General features: G+C 36.9%; 1 protein-coding gene across 8 annotated transcripts in view; it reads left to right on the top strand.

Annotated features, from left to right (window-relative positions):
* The window catches only part of KIF21A (kinesin family member 21A), a 118,348-nt gene that overhangs the window by 57,763 nt on the left and 35,855 nt on the right, over positions 1–24,730 (top strand). For all 8 annotated transcript variants that reach the window (XM_089524490.1, XM_089524488.1, XM_089524487.1 and 5 more), the window contains exons 10-22: positions 2,854–2,917; positions 5,053–5,256; positions 13,424–13,511; positions 13,794–13,911; positions 14,897–15,085; positions 15,457–15,656; positions 16,287–16,394; positions 19,380–19,448; positions 19,548–19,762; positions 20,623–20,773; positions 21,513–21,710; positions 22,550–22,651; positions 24,191–24,356. In XM_089524490.1, coding sequence (XP_089380616.1) covers positions 2,854–2,917; positions 5,053–5,256; positions 13,424–13,511; positions 13,794–13,911; positions 14,897–15,085; positions 15,457–15,656; positions 16,287–16,394; positions 19,380–19,448; positions 19,548–19,762; positions 20,623–20,773; positions 21,513–21,710; positions 22,550–22,651; positions 24,191–24,356 — 1,872 coding nt within the window. The remainder of the gene's footprint in view (positions 1–2,853; positions 2,918–5,052; positions 5,257–13,423; positions 13,512–13,793; positions 13,912–14,896; positions 15,086–15,456; positions 15,657–16,286; positions 16,395–19,379; positions 19,449–19,547; positions 19,763–20,622; positions 20,774–21,512; positions 21,711–22,549; positions 22,652–24,190; positions 24,357–24,730) is intronic.

The raw sequence follows: 24,730 nt of genomic DNA, 5'->3' as shown, positions 1-24,730 counted from the left end.
CAGCCCACACAACAGGCTTTTAGGTTGTATTATGGGACTACAAGAGAGTGTACAGTCCTAATCCCAGACTTGGACCTAAGTGTGTTTGTTTGCAGGTTTATGTGTGTTTTAAATACACCTTTGCCCCTTCAGGGTCTGTTTGCTTTAGAAGGAAAGCAACTGTATGTGTGCTTGTAGAAGCTTTGGTCATTAGGGCCAAAGTCTCAAAACTTTCTGCCATTCTGCCGGTTTAGAGTTCAGGATTGGGTTCCCCACCTCTATTTGCACCTTTAGAAAAATCCTCATTCACTTTGTTTCTAATTTTTTCAATATTGATACAGCCGGCCCTTCTTATACACGGATTTTTAATACACTGATCCAAGCATCCACGGTTTGAAAATGTTTTAAAAAAGTATAAATTTCAAATATCAAACCTTGATTTTCCATTTTTTATAAGGGACACCATTTTACTATGTCATTATATTTAATGGGACTTGAGCATACACGGATTTTGTTATCCATGGGGGATCTTGGAACCAAACCCCAGCGTATAACAAGGGCCCACTGTACATCTAGTTTGGCGTGAGTACTGTCCAAAGATAAGCACACTGATTGTCATCTATGTAGTATTTCCTAACTGAAGTTAATGCAGTACTGTGACAGTTATGTAGCATTTCCACTCCCTCCTAATACAGGAAACAGCAGTTAGTAATCTGGTCCTACCACAATCACAATTTGTATATGTTTTTAACCTAATCTGGTTTCCAGTACAGTAAAAAACCAACAACAGCCTTGCTACATTGTTCCTGGAATAGACAATGTCTTAAGAGATAGATTGGAAAGCAAGTCATAGAAATATTTTACTAATAGGGTTTCACTTATCCATGATAATGTTGGGTATTTGAACTGACTACTCTTGAGTAGTAATTAGATAGACCCAAGAAATATACAGAATAGGCCCAGTAATATAGAAATACCCCACAATCTGTGATACCTGGATATTTCTAGGCAAGGCTGGTAGGCAGAAGCAAACTGTACACCTATAAGAAGTGAGAAGAAGAGCTTAAGTTGCTGTTATGGTGATAAACAAGAGAAATGCACAAGCCTTGCCTGACTTAAAGATAAATATTTGGGCACTTCTTAAAATTAAGAACTTGTAATATTAAGTTTTTCTCAATTGAGGTTAATATAGATCACATTCATTGCAATAGCATCCTATCATAAATAGAGAGCAGTTAGTTAGGGTATAAAATCCCAACATGGCACTGTCCATGTTTGCTTTCCTAAGGTGGCAAGTTATGTGAATCATGTAATGGCTGAAAATTCTAACTAAGCTATGTAAAGATACCTCGAGGATTCTTCACTGTTTGATCTTTATGGATTGATTTCACAAATGGGAGGATGCTCCACATGTTAGAACTTAGTAGGCTATATGAAATACTTGGGTATGCTGAATATACAAACTTGTATGTATAGTCAGTCCATTTGTATCCTTGGTTTCTTTATCCATGGATTCAGTCATCCATGGCTTGAGAAAATATAAATTCCAAAAACCAAATTGTGATCTTGCCATTTTATATAAGGGATATTATTTTATTATGCCATTATATTTAATAACACTTGAGCATCCATGGATTTTGATATCCACAGGGGTCCTGGAACCAACCCAGAGCAGATACAAAGGGCCCACTGTATTAAGTAAACCAGTAGAACTCTTTATGAGTCAAACCCCAGACATTCCTTCTTGTGCTATTAGTGGTATAAGTAGTGGCTTAGTGGTTAGGACACCAATTCTGACAATCGGAAGATTGGAAGTTGGCAATTCGAGGCCCAAGGGCCGCATTATGGGATGAGCTCCTGTCACTAGTCCCAGCTTCTGCCAATCTAGCAGTTCGAAAGCATGGAAATGCAAGTAGATAAACAGGTACCACTTTGGTGGGAAGGTAACAGGTTCAGTGCAGTCATTCTGTCCACATGACCACTAGAGTAGTCCTCGGACAACGCTGGCCCTTCAGCTTAGTAATGGAGATGAGCGCTATGCCCTACAGTTGATTACAACTAGACGTTCATGTCAAGGGACCACTTTCACCTTTACCTTGTGGTATTAAATGTGTATAACCTTTGCTGGAGTGCCAGTGTGTCGGCCTCCTACATTTTGTTAAATTACTGCTATATCAACCACTTTGGCTGCTGCCACACTGAAGAATTAATGCAGTTTGACACTGCTTTAACTGCCATGGTTTCATTCTATGGAATCCTGGGATTTGTAGTTTGTTGTGGCACCAGAGCTCTCTGACAGAGAAGGCTAAATATTTCACAAAACTACGATCCCAGAATTCCAAAGCACTGAACCGTGGCAGTTAAAGCAGTGTCAAGCTACATTAATTCTACAGTATAGATGCAGCCCTTGGCTTAGTCCTTCTACCATCTTTCAGTCAGAACTGGATGATGCGACAGGAACATGCATACACATGTGTGTGTACTTATGCTCTCTCTCTCTCTCTCTCTCTCTCTCTCTCTCTCACACACACACACACACACACACACACACTTCCTCAAATTTCAGTTATTTAAATCAATTTACAGTGGACCCTTGTTATACACTGGGGTTTGGTTCCAAGATCTCCCATGTATAACAAAATCCGTGTATGCTCAAGTCCCATTACATATAATGACATAGCAAAATGGTGTCCCTTATAAAAAATGGAAAATCAAGGTAAATTTATACTTTTTTGGAACATTTTCAAATCGTGTATGCTTAAATCCGTGTATAAAAAATCCGTGTATAAGAAGGGCCGACTGTATTTAAATAATTTTAATCTGTTTGGCAATCCTGGTAAACATTTTTAAATGTTTAATCCCTTCTTTTTAAAGGTGAAGGTAATGAAGAAATCAGCAACATGATTCATAACTACATCAAGGAAATTGAAGATCTTAGGTAATATTTCTCATCTGTAAAACTTTTGGCTCACTTATATATTTTTTTCATGATGTAAATGACCCTATAGTTACACCAGCCTTTGTAATTTAAAGATAGTGTCTTTGTATAGTTAACCATAGGAAGCACTTGCCCCTCTCTTTCTCTCTGTATCTCTCTCTCTCTCTCTCTCTCTGTGTATACGTGTGTGTATGTATATAAACATACATGCGTGCGCACACATACACACCAAAATATATGGGATTGTATATGCACATGTCTACAGCCAGCATGGTGTAGTGGTTTGAACATTGGGCTCTGGCTCTGGAGAGCAGGATTGAAATCCCTGCTCAGCCATGAGAACCCACTGAGTGATATTGGGCAAGTCACACCCTCCCAGCCTCAGGGGAAGGCAAGTGCAAACCCCTCTGAACAAATCTTGCTAAGAAAACCCCATGATAGGATCACCTTAGGGTCTCCATAGGCTGCACATTATGTACATGTGAACACACTCCTGGGACTTTAACTGCCTTTTAACAGTTAACCTCAACCAAGACAAACTACAGAATCATAGAATCATAGAGTTGGAAGAAACCACACGAGCCATCCAGTCCAACCCGCTGCCATGCAGGAACTCTCATCAAAGCATCCCCGACAGATGGCCATCCAGTCCAACCCACTGCCGTGCAGGAACTCTCATCAAAGCATCCCCGACAGATGGCCATCCAGCCTCTGTTTAAAGACCTCCAAGACAGGAGACTCCACTACACTCCGAGAGAGTGTGTTCTACTGTTGAACAGCCCTTACTGTCAGGAAGTTCCTCCTAATGTTGAGGCGGAATCTCTTTTCCTGCAGCTGGCATCCATTGTTTCAGGTCCTAGTCTCTGGAGCAGCAGAAAACAAGCTTGTTCCCTCCTCAGGATGACATCTCTTCAAATATTTAAACAGGGCTATCATATCACCTCTTAACCTTCTCTTCTCCAGGCTAAACATCCCCAGCTCCCTAAGTCGTTCCTCATAGGGCATGGTTTCCATGCCCTTCACCATTTTAGTCGCCCTTCTTTTGCACACACTCCACTTTCTTAATGTCCTTTTTGAATTGTGGAGCCCAGAACTGGATGCAATATTCCATGTAGGGCCTGACCAAAGCAGAATACAGTGGCACTATTACTTCTCTTGATCTAGACACTATACTTTTATTGCTGCAACCTAAAATTGCATTGGCCTTTTTAGCTGCCGCATCACACTGTTGACTCATGTTCAACTTGTGGTCTACTTGGACTCCCAGATCGCTTTCACATATAGTCTCATTCAGCCAGGTGTCCCCCATCCTATATCTGTACATTTCATTTTTCCGCCCTAAGTGCAGTACCTTACATTTCTCTGTGTTGAAATTCATTTTGTTAGCTTTGGCCCAGCTTTGTAGTCTATTCAGATCGTTTTGAATTTTGATCCTGTCCTCTGGGGTATTAGCTACTACTCCTAATTTGGTGTCATCTGCAAATTTGATAAGTGTGCCCCCAATTCTGTCATCCAAGTCATTGACAAAGATGTTGAATAGCACTGGGCCCAGGACAGACCCCTGTGGGACCCCACTGGTCACTTCTCTCCTGGATGAAGAGGAGCCATTGCTGAGCACCCTTTGGGTTTGGCCGGTCAACCAATTACAAATCCATGTAACAGTTACCTTCTCTAGCCCACATTTTACAAGCTTGTTTGCAAGAATGTAATGGGAAACTTTGTCAAGGGCCTTACTGAAATCAAGATATACCCTATCCACAGCATTCCCTTCATCTACCAAGCTGGTAATTTTATCAAAGAAAGATATAAGATTTGTCTGGCATGACTTGTTTCTCTGAAACCCATGTTTTATGGGTTTATTATTATGGAATTGCCTTCTAAATGTAGATAGACGTAATAATGATTTATGGATGCAAGCTAACTTTGGGAATTGGGCAGTTTCAGGAAAACTGTAGCTGAGATTAATTGATTTATTTGGGTTTTGACATAATGGTACAGTTTGTTTAAGAAAAAGTCAATAAAATCTTTCAGCCTCCTCATTAGTGTGTCACAGGAGGAGACAAGAGTGGGAACAAATGCATCTAATAAATGTGTCTGCCTCTGCTTTCTCCTCTACATATTTTTTGTATGTTTAGGGCAAAACTACTGGAAAGTGAAGCTGTAAATGAAAACCTTCGGCGCAACTTGTCGAGAGCTTCCACCAGGCCAGCATACTTTGGTGGCCATTCAGCATTTTCTGCTGCAATGCTTCCTTCTGATAAAGAAACAATTGAAATTCTTGATCTAGCTAAAAAAGACTTAGAAAAACTGAAGAAAAAAGAAAAGAAGAAGAAAAAGAGGTACACTTTAAAATTCTTATGTTTAGCTAGAAATGTGTCTTTCTTTTTTTTAAAAAAAAGATTGTTGTTAACTTATAAGGTGAAAAAGACCCTTTTGATGCTTTCCTTGTATGTATTGTCACGTGTATCACACTTAAGCAAGTGGTCCATCTCATGGCCCACTTTGCAGCCATCAATGTGATGATTCATGTACACATTCTTATTTGAAAGATAATAACTGTTAATAGTTCTTAGAATGGCTTCTTTTGCTTTCTTCATATTCTGCTTACGCTTGCCACCTTTCTGTATCACTGCATACACCCTTCCTTTTCTTTCTTTAGTTTTTAACTCCTGCAATCTGCAACAAGTTCAACATACATTATTTTAGTTCGTAAAGTTAATAATAAAACAAGGACAATAAATTGCATGCAGTATTCCTACTTGTAGATGGTAGTCCTTGCTTTCCTATTAAATATCATTGTAAAATTAATATATCACATTTATCTCTTATAAATACGAACACATTCATAGTTGGCCAAAAGAAGGACATATTTTATCTGACATTTGTTGCTGCTTTTTTGTAGTTGCTGTTGTCCTGAGTATTTTAGTGCCTAGATTTCCTACTGGTCTCTATCTGTGCTTACATAAAGTCAGGTGCATACAAATAGCAGTATAGGGTGAGAGCCACCTTAGCAGTGTTGGGAGTGAAAGAAAAAGTGAACTGAACAAATATTGGGCCTTGACTGTTACTTTAAACACTGTTTTTGAAGCAGTAAGTTGTATAAAGTAATAACTTAAGTACTGGCCTGCTGCTCTTCTGGACTGATTCATTTTCACACATAACAATTTGTATAGCCCTTCAGTCAGTTAAACTTCTATCAAATGTAATAGCTCTGTTTATAAGGACTTGAAGTGTAAGGTGAGCATGGACAATATTCCTTCCTCCCATTCTTGTGGGAAATGTAGTGTGTGTCTGTTGTGGGGGCAAGAGAAAGAGAGAGAAAGAGAGAGTCTCTGCAGTTGAGTTGATGATGTTCAACATGACTAAAACTATTAAGCAACAAATTAAAAAGGAGCTGAGAAGTTAATCTTATATAAATTTGGTGAGTTTATTTGGCTTTCTAAGATACTTCCAAAATAGATACCCGTAAGCTATGTTTAATTATTCCACATTAATATTGCCTTTGACTACTACATATTTCATTAAATTCTCCATCTCTTTTGGTTCACAGTTTCAGTGTCATTCAGTGTCACAGTTTCAGCAATCACAAACCTCACTGAAAGTAATTCATATACCCCTCTCTGTGCATCTCATTAAAAAAATTAGGCATGGATGCTACATTCTTTTCATTGCTCTAACAATAGAGGTTTATTTTTCTTTCTAACAAGCTATAATTGACACATATTGAATTCTAAAGTTTTTGTTTATTATGACAAAAATATAAAGACTTGAAGTTTTCATATGAAATGTGGAGTAATATTTTTTTAAAAAAATATTTGTTGAAATCTTAACGCACAAAGGTTTTTGCACCTTTTTCTAAATAAGGCAATTTTTGGCAAAAGGGATCACAAGAGATTTATTTCTATCCTTCAGGCTTCTACCTGTATCATTATAAGTGTGTTGGTTATTACCTTTAAAGCCCTAAATGGCTTGGGCCCGGGTTACTTGAGGGAACGCCTCTCCCTGCATAATCCACCCCGCACTCTCAGAACAACAGGTACATTATTACTCAATCATCCTAAGATGAGATTGGCGACTACCCATCAAAGGGCTTTTACAGCAGTAGCGCCTTCTCTTTGGAATGCTCTACCAGAAGAGATCCGCCTCAGTGGAACGTTGGAGGCCTTTAAAAAGGCATTAAAAACGTACCTCTTCCTACAAGCTTATCCTCCCAATTCCTTGTAATAAAAGTCTTCCCCTATTGACTACGATGTATATATACCTGGGATTTTAATATTTTGAATTGTATGTTTTTAAATAATTGACATTGGATTGTAACTTATATTAATGTGTGTTACATTGTCTTAATGTCCCATTTTATTTTTATTGTACCTATTTTATATGCTGTACACCGCTTTGATCTTAGGAAAAGCAGTCTATAAATAAACAATTTATTTATTATTATTATAATATTACTTAAAATTATTGAATATGAAAAATGATGTAAACTATCATGTAACTAAGAGTACTGCTAGGAGAAAGATGTCACATCTAGTAAAGTAAATAATTAAAACACCCCCAAATTACACTATAGGAGTTCTTGAAAATAACCACTATTCTTCTGTACACCAATTTACCACATTTTATCAAAGAGTTTGGAACAGCCTGGAGGTGACCCAGCCAGACCTCCATTAGCAAAACCATATTGTATGACTTCAGATCATTCTCAGGAGAGGATATAGGATTTATTTATTTGGATTAAAGCAAACCTAATCTTCCATGGGGCTTACACCTTCCCCTCTTCGGTCTCTGATGCAGTTGTAGGAGGATATTTACTTAGTGTACTATAAGAATCTTAACCTCTGGTTAGTCTTAGGTGAGGCTAAGAAAAATGGACTAGCCTCATCAACTATAATTGATTTATTTATTAATTTTTATTTGTGGAGTTCAATTTGAAATTGGCTTGTTTTCACTAACTGTAGTTACAATTAACTGTAGTTTATCTGGGTTTGGATAATATGGCCAGTTGTGGTTAATAAAAAAAATGGAGGTGAATGCTTCCATACTATTTGTTGCTGGGCCAGGAGAAGTGATTGGAGTCTACAAGAATGGGCAGATGTTGGGCTCATTCTTGTATTCCGAACCAAATACCCCTAGAATCAGTCCAGCTCAGTTATTATCCAGTAAAACCATGTAGTCACCATGTGGCTCCCTCCCTTTAAAAGCACATGGCTAGAGATACTAGGCGTGTGGGAGAAACTGTCTTCAAAATTTGTGGAGATGATGATGGTGGTGGTGATGATGGTGATGATGATTATGTTTATTTATACCCCACCTTCCTCCCAGTACAGGGACTCAAGGTGGCTTACAAATATAATTGACGATTCTCTGATTTGAAATTGCATACAAAAATGCATATGCAAGGGGGAAAGAGTGCATACATTAGTAGAAGCAATATACCAAAAAATGCCTTATATTATGAAAAATGGCTTGCAAAAATGCATATGGGAAGAAATTCATACAAAAATGAATGTGAATTTTTGTGCAGATGCTAACCAAGTTCACAAACTTCTTCAGCAATGGAATTAAACTAACTTAAGACTGGGAAACCAGCACTGGCAGATTTGTTCATCTATAGGAGAGACAAAAGCATTGGGAAGGGTTTCTTCATAGTTACCACTTACTTCAGTGGGAGCTCCCTAGAACATTGTCCCAGTATGTAGCATCCCTTTATTTTCTAATGACTTTAAAGCTGTGAAGAATGCATTGCTTTTTTTTTTTACACTATTGGTGGTCTTTTGACAGTGTCTCTTTTTTTAAAAAAATTGAAATCCACAAGCTCATATGTCATTTTTTTGTTTTTGCCTTCTTGTTACTCTTGCTTTTCACTGTCTGGTTTGTTCTTCATTGGCTTGGCCTTCCAATACTGTACCTCGTGCTTTTGAAGGCTGCAGAAACTTGAGGAAAGCAGTCAAGAAGAAAGAAGGTTGGAATGTTTCCCAGGTTTTTAATTAAACTGTCATTGTAACAACATCAAAAAAGCTATCCACAACCTATTCTACATATATATAGCAAAAGAGTTTTGTCAGATGATTTCCTCCCCTAAAACTAATTCCTGTCAGTTGTTATACAATGGCCCTCAGATTGAAGCAGCTACCAACAAATAATATATATGAATAATATATATGAATAATACATATATGAAAATCTGGGGTTGAAAATGACCAGAGCAGTTTAAAGGGGGCTGGGTGTAAACTAGAACCCATTTCAAAATGATTATTAAGAAATTATGGCATGAACTCTATTTAGTCAGATAATTTTGATTATGTTTTTCAGTTTTCCTGCTGAGTTTTTATAGCAAGCCGATCCCTGATATTTAAAAAAACCAGTCTACAGAAAACTACTTGAGCAATAGATCTGGAACATCAATATTTCATTTTCTTGTTCATTTACTGTTTCACCTTAGAGGTGTCTTCAAAGTTTCCTGCATGATGTAACATAAAGGGTTGGCTTGGATCTAGAGTAGCACAGGCAGATGGATGTCTGCTCATGCATCAGGACTTTCTCCTATCCCACCTAATCTGATCCTGTCAGGCAGGAAATCTTCAAGAATACTTATAGGATATGGTATACTGGGGGAACATTTGGGGATGAGCACTTTTTATTTATGTCCTCTTGTTTATGTCCATCCTATGTGTTTGTGTGCATTAGTTCTAGAATAACCTGGAATTGCAAGAAGAAACACATGCAAAAGACAGGTGCCATGTTGTGTTTTCATGCCATTATTCAGTGGGGAATGATATAATTCACCATAAGACAGGAGGGATCAGCTCTGCGTCACTGTCTTTCCTGTAGCCGGGAATTCATGTTTTTATGGTTTTGTCACAGGCAGGAATTCAATAGAGGCAATAGTCTGCTTTGACATTCTTTTTATATTGAATTCTTTGCTTTTCATTTCACTTTTAAAGACATAGGAACTCTGCAAACATAGACAAAAAAGTGGCAACACTAGACAGCTTTTAATTTTTTGCATGTGGCGAGTATACAAGCAGAATTACCAAACTGAAGTCCTGACAAAATCCATGTATTGAAGCCTAATCCCACAGCTTCAGGGTGATTAAGTGTTCTGTTGATGGTGGTATGTTTCTGAATAGAACTCATTTAGGATAGTGGTGTCTGTGTTAAATCAGCTAGTGATATCAGGAAGTAAGCATCTGTTATTTAAGGTACATTGAATTATTCTATTGTGGTTACATGATAAAAGTTTAGTTGATTACACAGAAAGAAGTCCAAAAGCTATATTATAATCATTTTGACTACTGAGCACACAGAGCAATCAGGATTTTGACTTAAATTCGGTTCAGAGTATATATATGTGTGTGTATATGTGTGTCTGTGAGAGAGAGAGGGGATATATGTCCCACCTTTCTCCTAAAATGGGACTCATAGCTAATAATTATACATGCCTGTAATTAAGAACAAACATGAATAGAATTTAAGGTTCAATCCTGAAACTATTTTTTTAAAATATATATATTTTTTGGAAAAACAGTTTATGTACAGGACAAATCTATGCAAACATCCTAAACTATTTTTAATGGTTTTTTGAACAGCAAAGTCTACAGTCATGTGGAAGTACCACAGTAGAAAACAATTCTCCTGGATAGGAATTTGTATGGCATTCCTAACTTCTACAAAATACTTTAGTTCTTCATCAAATAAATTGACTTGTTTTATCACAGAGAAGCTAAACTTTGTTGTACTACTCCCTCATGCTTGGAAGTATTAAGACTTCGAATATTTAACATATGCCAACCTTGAAGCCACAACTATATAAACCGAAAGAATTTAATCAGATGCTTCACCCTTCAGGGAGGTTAGGAGACAAAGCTTGGGGTTTAGTGATAATCAGGTGCTCTGACATTTAAATACATGCATTGAGCAGGCCTTGCTGCATGTTCACCAACACTGGCTTTCAGTTAGCCTTTCCTCTGTTCCTAAAATCATTTTTTCAATTTACATTTTTTGTTTGACATTCTGATCATATTAGGGTTCAACAAACACCAGTTTTGGTAGCCAGAGATGTCAGGCTGAAGCTCTCTTTCTCATACAAACATATGGAAGACATTGGCTGGATTTAGTTGTGTTATGCACATGGGGTGAATTATTTGTCATAGCACAACAGACGTATTCTGCTGATGGTGGTAAAAATGGAATTGTACATACAGCAGCATTGCACATTGCTTATTGAAGTTGCACATAGCATATTGTACAATGGCACCCCGTCATTGGTATGTGTTGCTCAATGTTGCTGTTCTGCATCGGGGTTCTGTGGTACTGGTTCAGTGCATCTCTGCTTGCAGACATTTATGCTATGCTCAGTGGATTGCAGACATTGTGTGAATGTTAAGGATGTGTTAGGTGACTTTATTGGGTAGAATAACTGTTCTCACTACAGAAAGAATTCGTAATGAAAAGTATATGATCATATACATTCTGATTAATTGGCTTTGCAATCAGAAGGAGACTCTTTGACTGTAGATGAGAAGGTTTTCATGATATAATGGATCCGTAAAGAGCCCTGTGCTATATTAGGCGTAGAGTTATGTCTCATTTCTCCGACTATAAATGCAAGGTTAATTGTGAACTCTGCTCTTTTATTACTCATGTTTCATAGTGTAGTAATTAAAGTTCTCAAAGAATTACAGGAAAGATCTTAATTGTGAACCTGCATTATAAGGTCATTGGTTTTGACCAAGAAACAGACCAAGATCATTGAGTGAATTAGTACAGTAAATGGAAGAGAGTTGAAGAAAACCAAAGGCACAAAATAGTAGAATATTGGAATACAAGCTATCCTGTCATCTCTTTAGATTTGGTATCAAAGAAGAAGTTGCCCCAAAGTAGTTTCTGCTGGTCTTATTACTGGATAGTTACGTGCCTTCAACTCTGACTTGTGTCAACCTTATTATAGTTTTTTCTTGGTAAGATCTATTCAGAGTCGGTTTGCCATTGAATTTTTCTTAGGCTGAAAGAGTGTTTCTTGCCAAGGTCACCCAGTGAGTTTCCATGGTTGAATAAGAATATAATAATAATATTGGTCTGTGCTAATCCAACAGTCAAACCACTACACCACACCAGCTCAATAACATCACATGCTTGAATTCATAAGAAGGGAGAGAGGGTGCTGGCATCTGCTGTGTCTGCCCTGCTGTGGGGATCTGCTTCTGGATATGTTGGTTGTCCAGAGTTCCTCTCCCTTTTACTCATGAGTTGCACTCTGCCTTGTTCTATACACACAACTTTGGGGTAACTTGCTTGTAGAAACTCTGAGACTAACTTACATATTTTCAGGTCTTGTACACTAGTGATCTGTGGCCCATTACAGTGGGTATTTTATTACGATTTCATAAAATCTAGAATATCCCCATTGCACAGTCTGTATGTTTCCTCTTCTCTCCTCTGTGTTATTGGAAATAGTCACACTGAGAAAGGCAGTATCAGAGAGGCCTCATTTAAGCTGGGGAAGTAGGTCAGCATCCTTTTTCTTAATTTTTGAATTTACATTTCTGCTTGTGCAGTCCATTCTGAAAGGTCAGCATATGCAAAAATAAACATAGGAATTATTAGTTAAATCTGTTTTTAAAACAACAATCCCCATATAACAATCATAAAACTAGTTCTCTGTGTTTTCCCCAGCCAGTGCATAGGCAATCCATGTATTGTTCCTATCCATGAAGGCAGTCTCAGGCCTAATTGTGAAGGTTGATGAATTAACTGTAATTCAGAACACTTTAAAGGAACTGTGCCCCATTCAACACAATTGGATTTTTATATGGTTTAATATGCTTAGACTTTTATTGCATGTGTTGCATTAACTGCCACACCTGCATATGTTATTTTGCTGTTTCTCTGCAGAAGGCACTATGTTTTCTTCCATAAGATGGAGGTGGGTGCAAGTAGGGAAGAGGTACCATCTAAAAGTTCAGGTCTCTCTCTCTCCCCCCTTCTTCTTCTTCTTCTCGCTTCTTGCTTCTTACCTCTGTGTATGGTACATAACTATTTTATGTACCAGACTATGTCTTAGGGATTTCCCCCCCAAAAGTGGATTTGTGGTTCCAGCTCATCTTTACACCCAGCTTAACTTCAAGCTGCTCTGGCATGATGCAGACAGAATCACTTAACTGTTTTCTAGAGCCTTTTTGGTGGTGGATTTGTGTCTTTGGAAAAGCTGTGCAGCATAATCCCTTTTCCTATTTGTTGCTCATCCACCTACTTCGTTACCCCATTTGTCTCTGTAATGCAGGTTTATGCTTTGGGTCTGGGGAAAGTCCTTGGGATCTTTGTGTTTTCCCTTGCATTTCAAAACTAGCTGAAACTTTAAGAATTATGATGCCGTCAATTGCTTTTTGTTTTTAACAAAGTACCAGTTTGTGACCAATACTGTAAGTTAGCTGTTAGTTTGTGCTGAGTAGCAATGACCCCTTTTCCAACAGTTTATGCCTTCTATTGCATTTGTTCTCATAGTACTGTCAAAGAGGAGAACACAGACAATGAACAGGAGAAAAGGGATGAAAAGGGCATTTCCGAAAGAGAGAATCATGAATTAGAAGCAGTGAGTATAATGGTTTAATACAGAAATTGAATTTTTTTTGTGTGAAGTAAATTAAAATTTTTACCTAGGCATTTATTATCACTTGGTACTGCATCTGAAGAAGTAGGCTTATATTCATGAAAGCTCATGTGAAATGAAAACTGGTTAGTCTTAAAAGTGTTGCTACGTATCTTTTTCCTTTTTTTTTTTGCCTTTCCCTCCCTCCCTTCTTTTAAAATTAGACTATGCAGTTAAATCTGTTTTGGATCTTATATTCTTCATTTTTTCCTTTTATTTTTCTAGGAAGAAGGTCAGGAGGCTAGTGATCATGAAGAAGATGATGATGATGAAGATGAAGATGAAGATGACATGGAAGTGGTTGAAAGTTCAGATGAATCAGATTCTGATTCTGATGAAAAAGGTGACAAAATCCTTTTTAAAAAACTTGCAGTTTTTAAGCAGTCATGTTTTTTTAAAAGGGGAATTAGTTTGGAGGTACTAGCATCCATTTCATGAACTGGATCAGGGCACTGATGCTTAACTATCTGTTTTATGTATAAATGCCTTTCAGCAAGATACTGATGATTCTGCTCATGTAGCATTTTTCTTTTTCTTTGATGTGCTTTCTCATAGGCTGTTCTCAAGCTGGTGTTTAACTTAATGTTGCTGTTTAGAGTACCAGTGCATGAAATATTACATTTGCAGTTTACCAACCATTCTGTTTTGGATACAACCTAACATCTATAAGTGCATTTAAAAATATTGCACTCAGAATTGAAAAGTGTTCTTTGTAATCACCCCTCAACCTGTTCTAGATTATGGTCTAGAGGTCCCAAAGGAGATCAGGTTCTGCTAGGGATGCTATCAGTTTTTCATGCTAAAGAATAGAAATTTGAATGAACTGATTCTGGAAATAAGTGTGAGTGTAATAGCCTTTGGAATGACTGTTTTAAACATATACAGAGTTGTTTGGGCTTCTGAGCTCTAATGCTTTAATATGTATGCTAAACTTCTGTATTGGGGATATATAGTTAGTTTTTGAAATTTTTTATTCTGCTTTTTTTTAGCTTTTTGAAATTATGTGGGACACTTTCTTAGTTTTATGTCTTTTTGAGATAACAGAAATTTGTGTTAACTGATCTCAGAAGTGTGAATGTAATGGCCTTTGGAATGACTATTTTAATAATATATGAAGTTGTTTGGGCTTCAGAGTGCTAATATTTTAATATTTTCACTAAACTACTGTATTGAGGATATATACTTAATTTTTGGAATTATTTACTCTATGATTTTAAAACATTCTGAAATTATATGGAACACTTTCCTAGTTTTATATGTTTTTTGAGACACTAGAGGCTGTATATCACAACCCATCATCTTTTTTTAAAAAAAATCTTAAATTACAGCACATTATCAGGCTGATTTAGCAAACATCACATGTGAAATTGCCATTAAGCAGAAGCTGATAGATGAACTGGAGAATAGCCAGCGAAGGCTTCAGACCTTGAAACGACAATATGAAGAGAAGCTCATGATGCTACAGCATAAAATTCGAGACACTCAGCTTGAAAGAGACCAAGTGCTTCAAAACCTGGGTAAGAAGAAGAATATTCTGAACTTCTCATGTAAATGGCCTGGAGAGCTTTTTAAAAGCAATGTGCCGAGGTAAAAGTTCTAATAAAAATAAGACAGTATAACATGAAGGACTGGGAAAACCTGGTTGAAACTTCAGCCTGGTTATGAAGCACACAGATTTCTGCCCATCATTTTTTTTTCTCAGTCTGTTTTTAATTAAATTATGCTAAGTGCCATGTAACAAACGCATCCACCTCCCCTCCATAGTGGCGAATGAGATTGTCTAGCAGAATCACAAAAGGTGATGCGCAAATAAAATTGTTGACATTGCAAGTAAAGCTTTGAGCATAGTGTTTATTATTGATGGAAAAAACCCATTATGATTATTTAGGTTCAGTAGAATCTTGCTCAGAAGAAAAGGCAAAAAAGATTAAAACAGAATATGAAAAGAAGCTCCAGTCCATGAATAAAGAACTTCAAAGGCTACAGGCTGCTCAGAAGGAACATGCAAGATTATTGAAAAACCAATCTCAGTATGAAAAACAACTGAAAAAATTGCAGCAGGATGTTGCAGAAATGAAGAAAACAAAGGTATTTATGTATTTAGAAAAAAGGCATGCTCCAATATGTTGGAGGCTATGCTGGCCTGAAAAATTGACTGTATTCCATCGTATTCTGTAACTTTTTTTCTGCTTCAAAAGCACGATTAAATGTATTAGCCAGTTGAAAAGTGAAATTATTCTCCATTGCAGACCTTGTTCATATGAATATAGTTGACCATTTAGCAAGTGGTAAGTATTTGCTTGAAGGAACCAATCAACTGTAACAGTTCCCCCACATTGTGAGAAAAGTGTTTCACAGCTGTCTTCCTTTTTTGTAAATCTGGTTGGATACAATTTTTTTTTTATTTTAACCATGAAGACAGACAATAAAGACAAATTTGGCTTTCCACGCACTGCAATAAACCACTACCTAGTAAACAGCTATGTGAGGGGATGCTGATACTGTTTGTGTCTGAGATGCTAAACTTGTCCATAACGGCTTTATTGGCTTCAAGGTAGTAAAGAAACAGAAGAATGATTATTATGGCAAGTTAATATGGGTGTTAGCAGGGTTTCAGCCTTTTAGGAAAATTAATGAAGAGTTATGTATGTGTATGTTTTTTTCTGGAGAAAAGAAGAAAACTTAATTTTAAAGGAGGCTGAATGACGTTTTATATAGGTTCGCTTGATGAAGCAAATGAAAGAAGAGCAGGAGAAAGCCAGGATGAATGAATCAAGAAGAAACAGAGAGATTGCACAACTTAAAAAGGAGCAGCGAAAACGAGAGGTAATTAGATCTTTGCATGGACAAAGAAAATCTGTTATGTTTGCTTGGGCCTTTTCTTCCTGATAACAATTGTTTCCTGTGCTCCAGTGGTCAATTGGATATTAATGTTTCTTCTTTTGTTAGACTGAAACCAGAATGGAACCAGAATATCTAAAAGATGGCAGTGTAGCTTTTAAATTGGTTCCTGAGGGAAAACTGGCAAGAGCTGACTGCCTGTTTGGTACTGAGCATACTCAGTAAGCTATTCAACATTGTCTTGTTGACACATAAAACTCTCAGCACCTTCATACCTATAAAGGTAAAAGTAAAGGTTTCCCCTTGACATGAGTATCTAGTCATAACCAACTGTAGAGGGCGGTGCTCATCTCCTTAACCACTAATTGGCATCTTAACTGCATCCCTCATACCTACAGCCATACCGCATTCCTCTGCATACTCATAGACAACAGCAAATGTAGAAGTAATAAGGCTGATATTCGTTAGTGATCATGGAGGCCATTTTTTCTTTCCAAGATCAGAGGCTGCTGCCACACTGCAGAATTAATGCAGTTTGACACCTCTTTAACTGCCATGACTCCATTGTGTGGAATCCTGGGATTTGTAGTTTGTTGTAATACCAGAGCTATCAAACAGAGAAGGCTTAATATTTCTCAAAACTGCAAATCCCAGAATTCTATAGCATTGACCCATGGCAGTTAAAGCAGTGTGAAACTGCATTAATTCTGCAGAGTAGATGCAGAATTAATGTCATCTATGTCACCAGGAGAGGCTGTCACCCTTGTTTCTTGCTAGTGCTTTCCTATGATCATTTAGATAAGTATATGAAAAACGGGATGCTGTTTTTGCTGCTCCTCCCTGGTCCCAAAAAGCACTGGATTGGGGCCTATGGGCTGCCGCTGTGGCTGCCCTGGCCCCAATACGTGGTGCAAAGGGGCGGCTACAGGCCGACACAAATGGGTGGTCTGTATCCTGCCTATGTCTCCTTTTATGAGCCCATTTAAGATCTTGTGGAGAGGCTCCACTCTCTCCCATCACCTTCTCAGGCCTGTTTGTTGGGAATAAGAGAGAGAACCTTCTCAGTGTCTACTGTAAATCCCATCATATAGAGGCCAGGATGACTCCTTCCTTGTTCTCTTTTCCTCAGCAGCCAAAATAAAATAAAATAAAATAAAACTTTTATTTGTATCCCACCTCTCTATCAGAGATAATCTAGGTGGCTTACATATTAAAACTCCATACAAAATCTCAATATCCCTTTCCTGCCTTCCCTTAAAATAGAATTAAACAATGAAATATTAAAATAATCTAAAACATTCTTGTCACTAAACATTTAGAAACGAATGGGATGGGGTTTTAACAATGTGCTGTATGCTTTAGTGTTTGTATAATCTTTTTAATTAATTTTTTTAAAATGGTAATGTTTAATGTTTTAACTTTATAAATGGTTTCATTACTTTTTAAATAACCTCCTAATTTATAATTTTATCTAAGCTTTTTATCGTTTTTGTATTCTTTTCTCTTTTTTTGTAGCCACGTATATGTTTTTAATGGAAAATGCTGTTTTCTATGCAAGAAAAAACAATATTGCACAATTTGTAAATGTACTTTGTATTCTTAAATATGTTGCTAGCTACCTTGAGTCCCATTAATGGGAGAAAGTTGGGATATAAATGAATAATCATAATAACAACAACCCATTGTCATTCCTGGACCAAAACACCTTGTAATTCTTCATTGGCAAAATAATACCAGATTTAACATATGGAAGCTAAGAATTCGTTCAAGATAGATTGTAAAAACATATAAGAGCCCTGCCTTAAATAGATTGTATTTGTAAGCTGTATAGAGCTTTATATAATATATAAATAGGCTCTATAGAGCTTTATAGGTGATCACCAGCGCTTTAAATTTGCCTGGAAATGGTCCGGTGCAAGAGGAGCTGTTGTATCAAAGGAGTTTTATGCTCACTGCAGCAAACCCTAGTTAGCAATCTGGCTGCAGGGTTGCCTTGGGGCATCCACTCCTAAGGACTGCAGCGTAGCTTTGGCACAGCTTCTGACCTCCTAGGATGCATGCATCATTTAAAAAGCATACCTCCAAAGTGCCCTGAAGCAGCTTTATTTTGGCCTCTCTGTATGGGCCCCATGGTTACTATATCGAGACAGTTGTACTTTGGACATATTATGAAAAGACAAGCTTCACTAGAAAGGACAGTAATGTTTGATAAGGTAGAAGGCAGTAGGAAGAATACTGCATTCCAGATGGAAAGACACAACCAAGGAAGCCGTGTCAGAGTATTCAAGACCTGAGCAGGGCTGTTGATAATTGGGTGACTTGGAGGTCTCTCATTCACAAGGTCACTATAAGTTGAAGTCAACTTGATGGCAGTTAACAACAACAAATCATCAGCGTACTGGTGATATCTGACCCCAAAAGGCCAGACAATCCCTCCCAGCAGTTTCATGTAGATATTAAATAGTACAGTGGACAAGACAGATGCCTGAGGAGCTCCCTCAACCCAGTGGCCATGAAGTCAAATGGGACACACACACATACCCCCAGCATCACCCACTGAGAGTGCCTTTCCAGGAAAGAATGGAATCTTAATGGTTCTCTCACACTTGGAGAGGCTCTTAAGTCTCAGCAAGACTAAACCTGAACAAGACCTAATCTGAGTAGTTTTCTTTTCAAAGTTGGTAATAGGCAGTTCATGAGCTTAGGTACCTAACCTACTAAACTGTGACTGCAGTCTTATGCTTGCATGCTTGGGGAAACAAGTCATATTGGAGGTAGTAGAATATGCATAGGACTGTGCTTGTCAGTGTTCTTATACACACACTACAACTACTACCTAGTGCTTACTCTTATAGAAGTAAGGTCAGCATAGTATTTTGTTTCCCTTTCTGGTTTATTAATTGGATAATTAGGCATATGGTGGCATTAAGATAATGGTATCTCTGATCTATTGTTGTGCTCCCTTTACAGCATCAGCTAAAACTTCTGGAGGCTCAGAAAAGAAATCAAGAAGTTATTCTGCGCCGCAGAACAGAAGAGGTACCAGACCATTTCAATGTTGAACTATACATGTACATCATGATGTGAGACTGCTTCTATTTGCTACCTAAATATGGCACTGTTTGGTCACTATTTCAGGTTACAGCTCTTCGTCGACAAGCAAGACCTGTGTCTGACAAGGTGGCTGGGAGAAGTAGTCGGAAGCTGAGTCTACCTGAGCACTCCAATCAAGAACCAAGTGCTACTGCGTCATCAGTAGATAATGATGGATCAAGAGGAGCATCACAGCAAAAGATGAAAATACCTGTAGCCAGAGTCCAAGCATTGCCAGCAGCCACAACCAATGGAACCAGGTAATATTATTTTTTTTTAAAAAAAATATTCCAGTAAGTTTTGAATTTGTTTTGATTTTCATCAGATCTACAGTTTGCTATAAGTGTTTTAACTGTCTGACCCCACACAGTGCCCTGATAATATATTGCTACATGTTTTATGGTGAAACAGGACTCTGACCACAAACCGTTAAGGATAAGAGACCCATAGCGTACTGCACCTCTTGCCTGGTTTGCAAGCTTGGGGAATGAAACAAATCTGGAAATGAATTAGAGCCAGCAACTAAATCTTTTAGAGGAAGTTATTCTGATTTTATACAGTGGAATCTAGATCGATTATTGAGTTCTTGCTATATTTAACTGCAGTTTATATATGAGTAAAGATGTATGTGTGTGTGTCTGATGAAAACTATCTACTTTATAAGTTTATATAAATAAAGGTATACTTTATACCTATACTTGGTAAGTTATAATATGAATAAAGGTATTATTACAAAAAATGAAATAATTCTTAATTTTGGAACCCATACAGCCAAGTTCAGCAGACTTTTCCTGCTGTGATAGAATTTCCCACTGTAAAGGTTTTCAGCTGTAGCACAAATGAATCCTATTGTAGTTATGTAAATGTTGATCAGATTTAGAGGATTTTTGGCTTTTAATGCATTGTTTATAGAAACCACTGGGTGGTGTCTGTGATAATACTTTACAAAGATCTGAAAGATTATTTCCAATTTTCTAAATGTAATTAGTATTTCTTCCCCACCCCTTGAAATTTTCATGTTAAAAGTATTCTTCTCTTTTTAAAAAATTACTGGTACAAAACATAAAGCAAAATTTGTACTATATTATTTGAACAATGCAAATCTCTGTATTGTTTACAGGAGTAAGTATCAAAGAAAAACAATGACAAGAGTTTATACTTCCAAGGGAGCCAGAATGAAGTGGCAATTGCTTGAACGCAGAGTAACTGAGATCATTATGCAGAAAATGACCATATCCAATATGGAGACTGATATGAACAGACTACTTAAGGTAGGGTTGGTGTTTTGTTGTTGTTGTTGTTGTTGTTATGTTATGTTGTTTGTTTGATTTTGGGAGACATCATTTCAACTATTTGCAGCATTAGTATGAATGCCATTTTTGCAGTAGAAAATGATGCTGTCTTGGGCCTGTACCACTTACTCAGTAGGTAAGATCAGTGGTTCTTTCACATTACACAAGCATAGCACTATGATTCCTCTTTAACTGCCATGTGTTGTTTCTGTGGAATCCTGGGGTTTGCAGTTTGGTTAGATTCACTAAAGGTGCTCTGATTAGCAATTCAAAATGTCCCTAACTAAACTGCAGATTTCCAGGACACCATAGGATGTTGCCATGGCATTTAAAGTAGAATTACAGTGCTATAATTGCATAGTGTGAAAGGGACCCAAGGGTAGACTGGAATGTGCATATAAAGCCTAACAGGTATAACAGCATTGTTGGAATATTCACAGTATCTCTATTAAAAAGCATTTTAGTGTAATCAATTCATATATTTCAGTTTGTAGTCACGAAGCATAGAGTGATTAAATAATGTATATGCATATATGAATGAGCCTTAATATTATAAAGATTAGCTGTTTTGTCAGACATGTTCCTTTTTATTTCTCTTCAAAGAATTCAAAAAATTAAATAAATTACTGCTTCATTTATTTGATTTTCTTCCCCAGAATAAAGTACTGGCGTGGCTTTGTTTCTCAGTTTGTGTTTTACATGCACTTTTGAATTATAGCAACGTGAGGAACTTACCAAAAGGAAAGAGAAACTTTCCAAAAGGAGGGAGAGAATGATTAAAGAGGGTGGTCCAGATGCTGACAAAAACATCCACAATATCAATGAAGAGATGGAATCTCTGACAGCAAATATAGATTATATCAATGATAGTATTTCTGACTGCCAAGCAAATATCATGCAGATGGAGGAAGCAAAGGTATGTTGACCCCAAGATTTTGTAAGTGTATTAGGTTCATGTAGTGAAGCGAATTACAGTATCTTTAAGGGCATTTTCTTTACCTATTGATTTAACTTGGCTATTTTATGAAGTATCCGTTATACAACTTGTGTTCAGATTGGCACATCAGAGCCCAGTTCTGTTGTGTGTTAGTCACTTGTGTCTGATAATTAAAGGTTATAAAATAAAATAAAATCCTTATGATTTTATTATAAACCAAAGCTACAAGTAAAACAACCCTCTTCTGAAACTATTGTACTGTCACCTGTGCTGTCTTTCTCTACAAATTATGCACACAAAATAGCTGTGCACTTGCATAACTGAATGTGATTTTAAAAATTGTCACTTGAATGTTCAAAATGAGTTTTGTTTTCACATTGATGAAGCTTGAGAGGGAGGACCTTGTTAGCCTTTGCCCCATCTGTCATAATCTGTCATCATTAAATTTTGTGGAGAGCCTCCATGGATAGAATTTGTGAACTCTATTAAATTGAACAAGCTGACCTCCATATTTGAGAGAGAGTGAAATGTCATCAAATGGGCATGCGACTAGCACGCTTTCCTCCTTGCATGCTTAAGCAACAACAACAAAAAACACTTGACATTTGGTGTATACAAGGTTGCATATCACTATGTGTTAAGAGAAGTTTTGTTCTATGGCAATTTTTCTAAATACTTCAGACTTAATAAGGTTCATTTTCAGTTTTAAAAGTTTCTGATTCCTATCTATTAGAATAATTCTTCTGTAGTCCATGGAGCATTCAGGTGATTTCCCCCCCCCCCTTTTAAACTAATCACTTTTGTTTATGTTTATGCAGGAGGAAGGAGAGACTCTAGATGTTACAGCAGTTATCAATGCATGTACTCTAACGGAAGCACGATATTTACTTGACCATTTCCTTACAATGGGCATTAATAAGGTAAAACACATAGGAAAGCCTGTAAAACTCATTCTGAACTACTGTTGCATGTTTCTTTATTAATGATCGAGTGGCATAGGTAAATTGCATCGTGCAGGCTAGAGCATATCAGTTTTCCTGAACCTGGTACCTTCAATTGTATTATACTTCTACTCCTATGGTGACTGGGGATGATGGGAACTATCTGGAAGACCCCAGGTTGGAGAACGTTAGAAAATATGCTGTCACAAAGTAATAATAGATCTAATGATAAAAAGAGCTGGCTTAATGATAAGACTAAAATGATACTCAGCAAGATCAGAGTTATTTTATGTAGAATTAACTATAAAACTTTTTAAACATCATTAAGGGGTAAGTTGAATTTTTAAACATTAAAATACTGGTATATTTTGAACTAATTCATACTAATATATCCAAAAGTGGAACTTCCTGTTGTTGTCATTACCACCATCATCTTTATTTATTCCTTGCCTTTCCTCCAAAACTCGGATTCAAGGCAGGTAACAAATTAAAAGAAATACAACATATTTTAAATATAACAAAATATTAAAATGGAATCAAACTATTAACTAAACTAAAACAATTTTAAAGTACAATTGAAATGTTAAAAAGCAGATTAAAAAACAGGACAGTTAAAACGGTAAAGCATACTCTTAAAAATGTCTGTCAGTATGCTTCCTTCAAAAACATTCAGTTGATATGATGCAATGTAATTTTTTAAGGAGACAGAAGAAAAGTAGTGAAATAGTTAAGTACCTGATTATATTAGGAGTTACTTTAGTAATGCTTTTATCAATGTTGTTTATTTCCTTTGCTCCTTGTAAAATTTAAAATTTGTGTCTGGCTTATGTGATGCGAGAAAAATTTCCATACAGCTGATAGAATTGCAAGATTTTTAGGGTGACACCCATAGATATGCTGTGTGCATTCATCTACATGTCTGAATGTATATGTCCAAGTGTGTGTGTGTTAGTACATTAAAGTTAAAGGCTTTAAATCCATGTTAATTGGAAGTTAGTCAAGTTTTCAACAGAATCTATACAAAAATGTCAGCCTAGAATTCCCTAAAGACACTGGAAACATACTAAATCACTGCTAACATAATTGTCATTTCTTTATTTTTGCCTTTTGATCCTTTTGGACACATGCGCATTTTTTTAGCCCTGCCATTGCCTGGTCACGTCCTCCCACCACATTGCACGGCCAACATTTCGGTAGTAACCTCCTCATACATCTAGCCTTTAGGGTGAGCACAAACAGTTTTGCTAGCAAGAATTTTGAAAGTTTTTTGGCACTTTGTTCCATTTCCTTTATTCCATTTCCTTTGTTCCATTTTTTATACCTTTGTTACATGCCACTAAGTTGTATGCTTGACTTATCAAAATCCATAATTTTGTCCCCCAAACCTGCCCTCAATTTATACATCAAATTATATTTGAGACTGTACACTATATATATATAAGCATATGTATATGTATAAGTATGTGAATGCTTGTTTATGGGAATAGTTTAATATAGTTTGTTTGGCATCTTTAATAGGGCCTCCAAGCAGCTCAGAAGGAAGCTCAGATTAAAGTGCTTGAAGGACGCCTTAAACAAACAGAAATTACCAGTGCTACTCAAAACCAGCTGCTCTTTCACATGCTGAAAGAGAAGGCAGAATTAAATCCTGAGCTTGATGCTCTGCTGGGCCATGCATTGCAAGGTAATTTGAATATTTCACAAAATGTAATCATGCCGCATGCTAGGTTTGCTTATGATGGATGCATGATGTATTCAGTGTGTTTCAAATAAGGCGGTGTATGAATAGATGCTGTATTTATATGATAAAACTTTACTCAAAAGTTTATGCATGCAACGTTTAGTTTTTGCAAATTCCTTGCGTCATACTAATGGATTATATAAAACCACACATTTAATGACAATTGCACCTTGAATTCAGGTAGTACTAGTGTACAGAATTAGCAGTTTACCAATTGGAATTATGCAATTCTCAGTATTTAAATTCTCATGCTCAGTTGAAATATAGAAAAATTGTAATGTGTGCACTACGGCATCTATTCTAATGTAGTTCTGATA

Source organism: Sceloporus occidentalis, unplaced genomic scaffold (assembly GCF_023333645.1).
Source record: "Sceloporus occidentalis isolate IW3139 unplaced genomic scaffold, rSceOcc1.0.p SCAF_5, whole genome shotgun sequence".
NCBI classification, from domain to species: Eukaryota; Metazoa; Chordata; class Lepidosauria; order Squamata; family Phrynosomatidae; genus Sceloporus; species Sceloporus occidentalis.
This window is presented reverse-complemented; position numbering and strand designations above follow the sequence as displayed.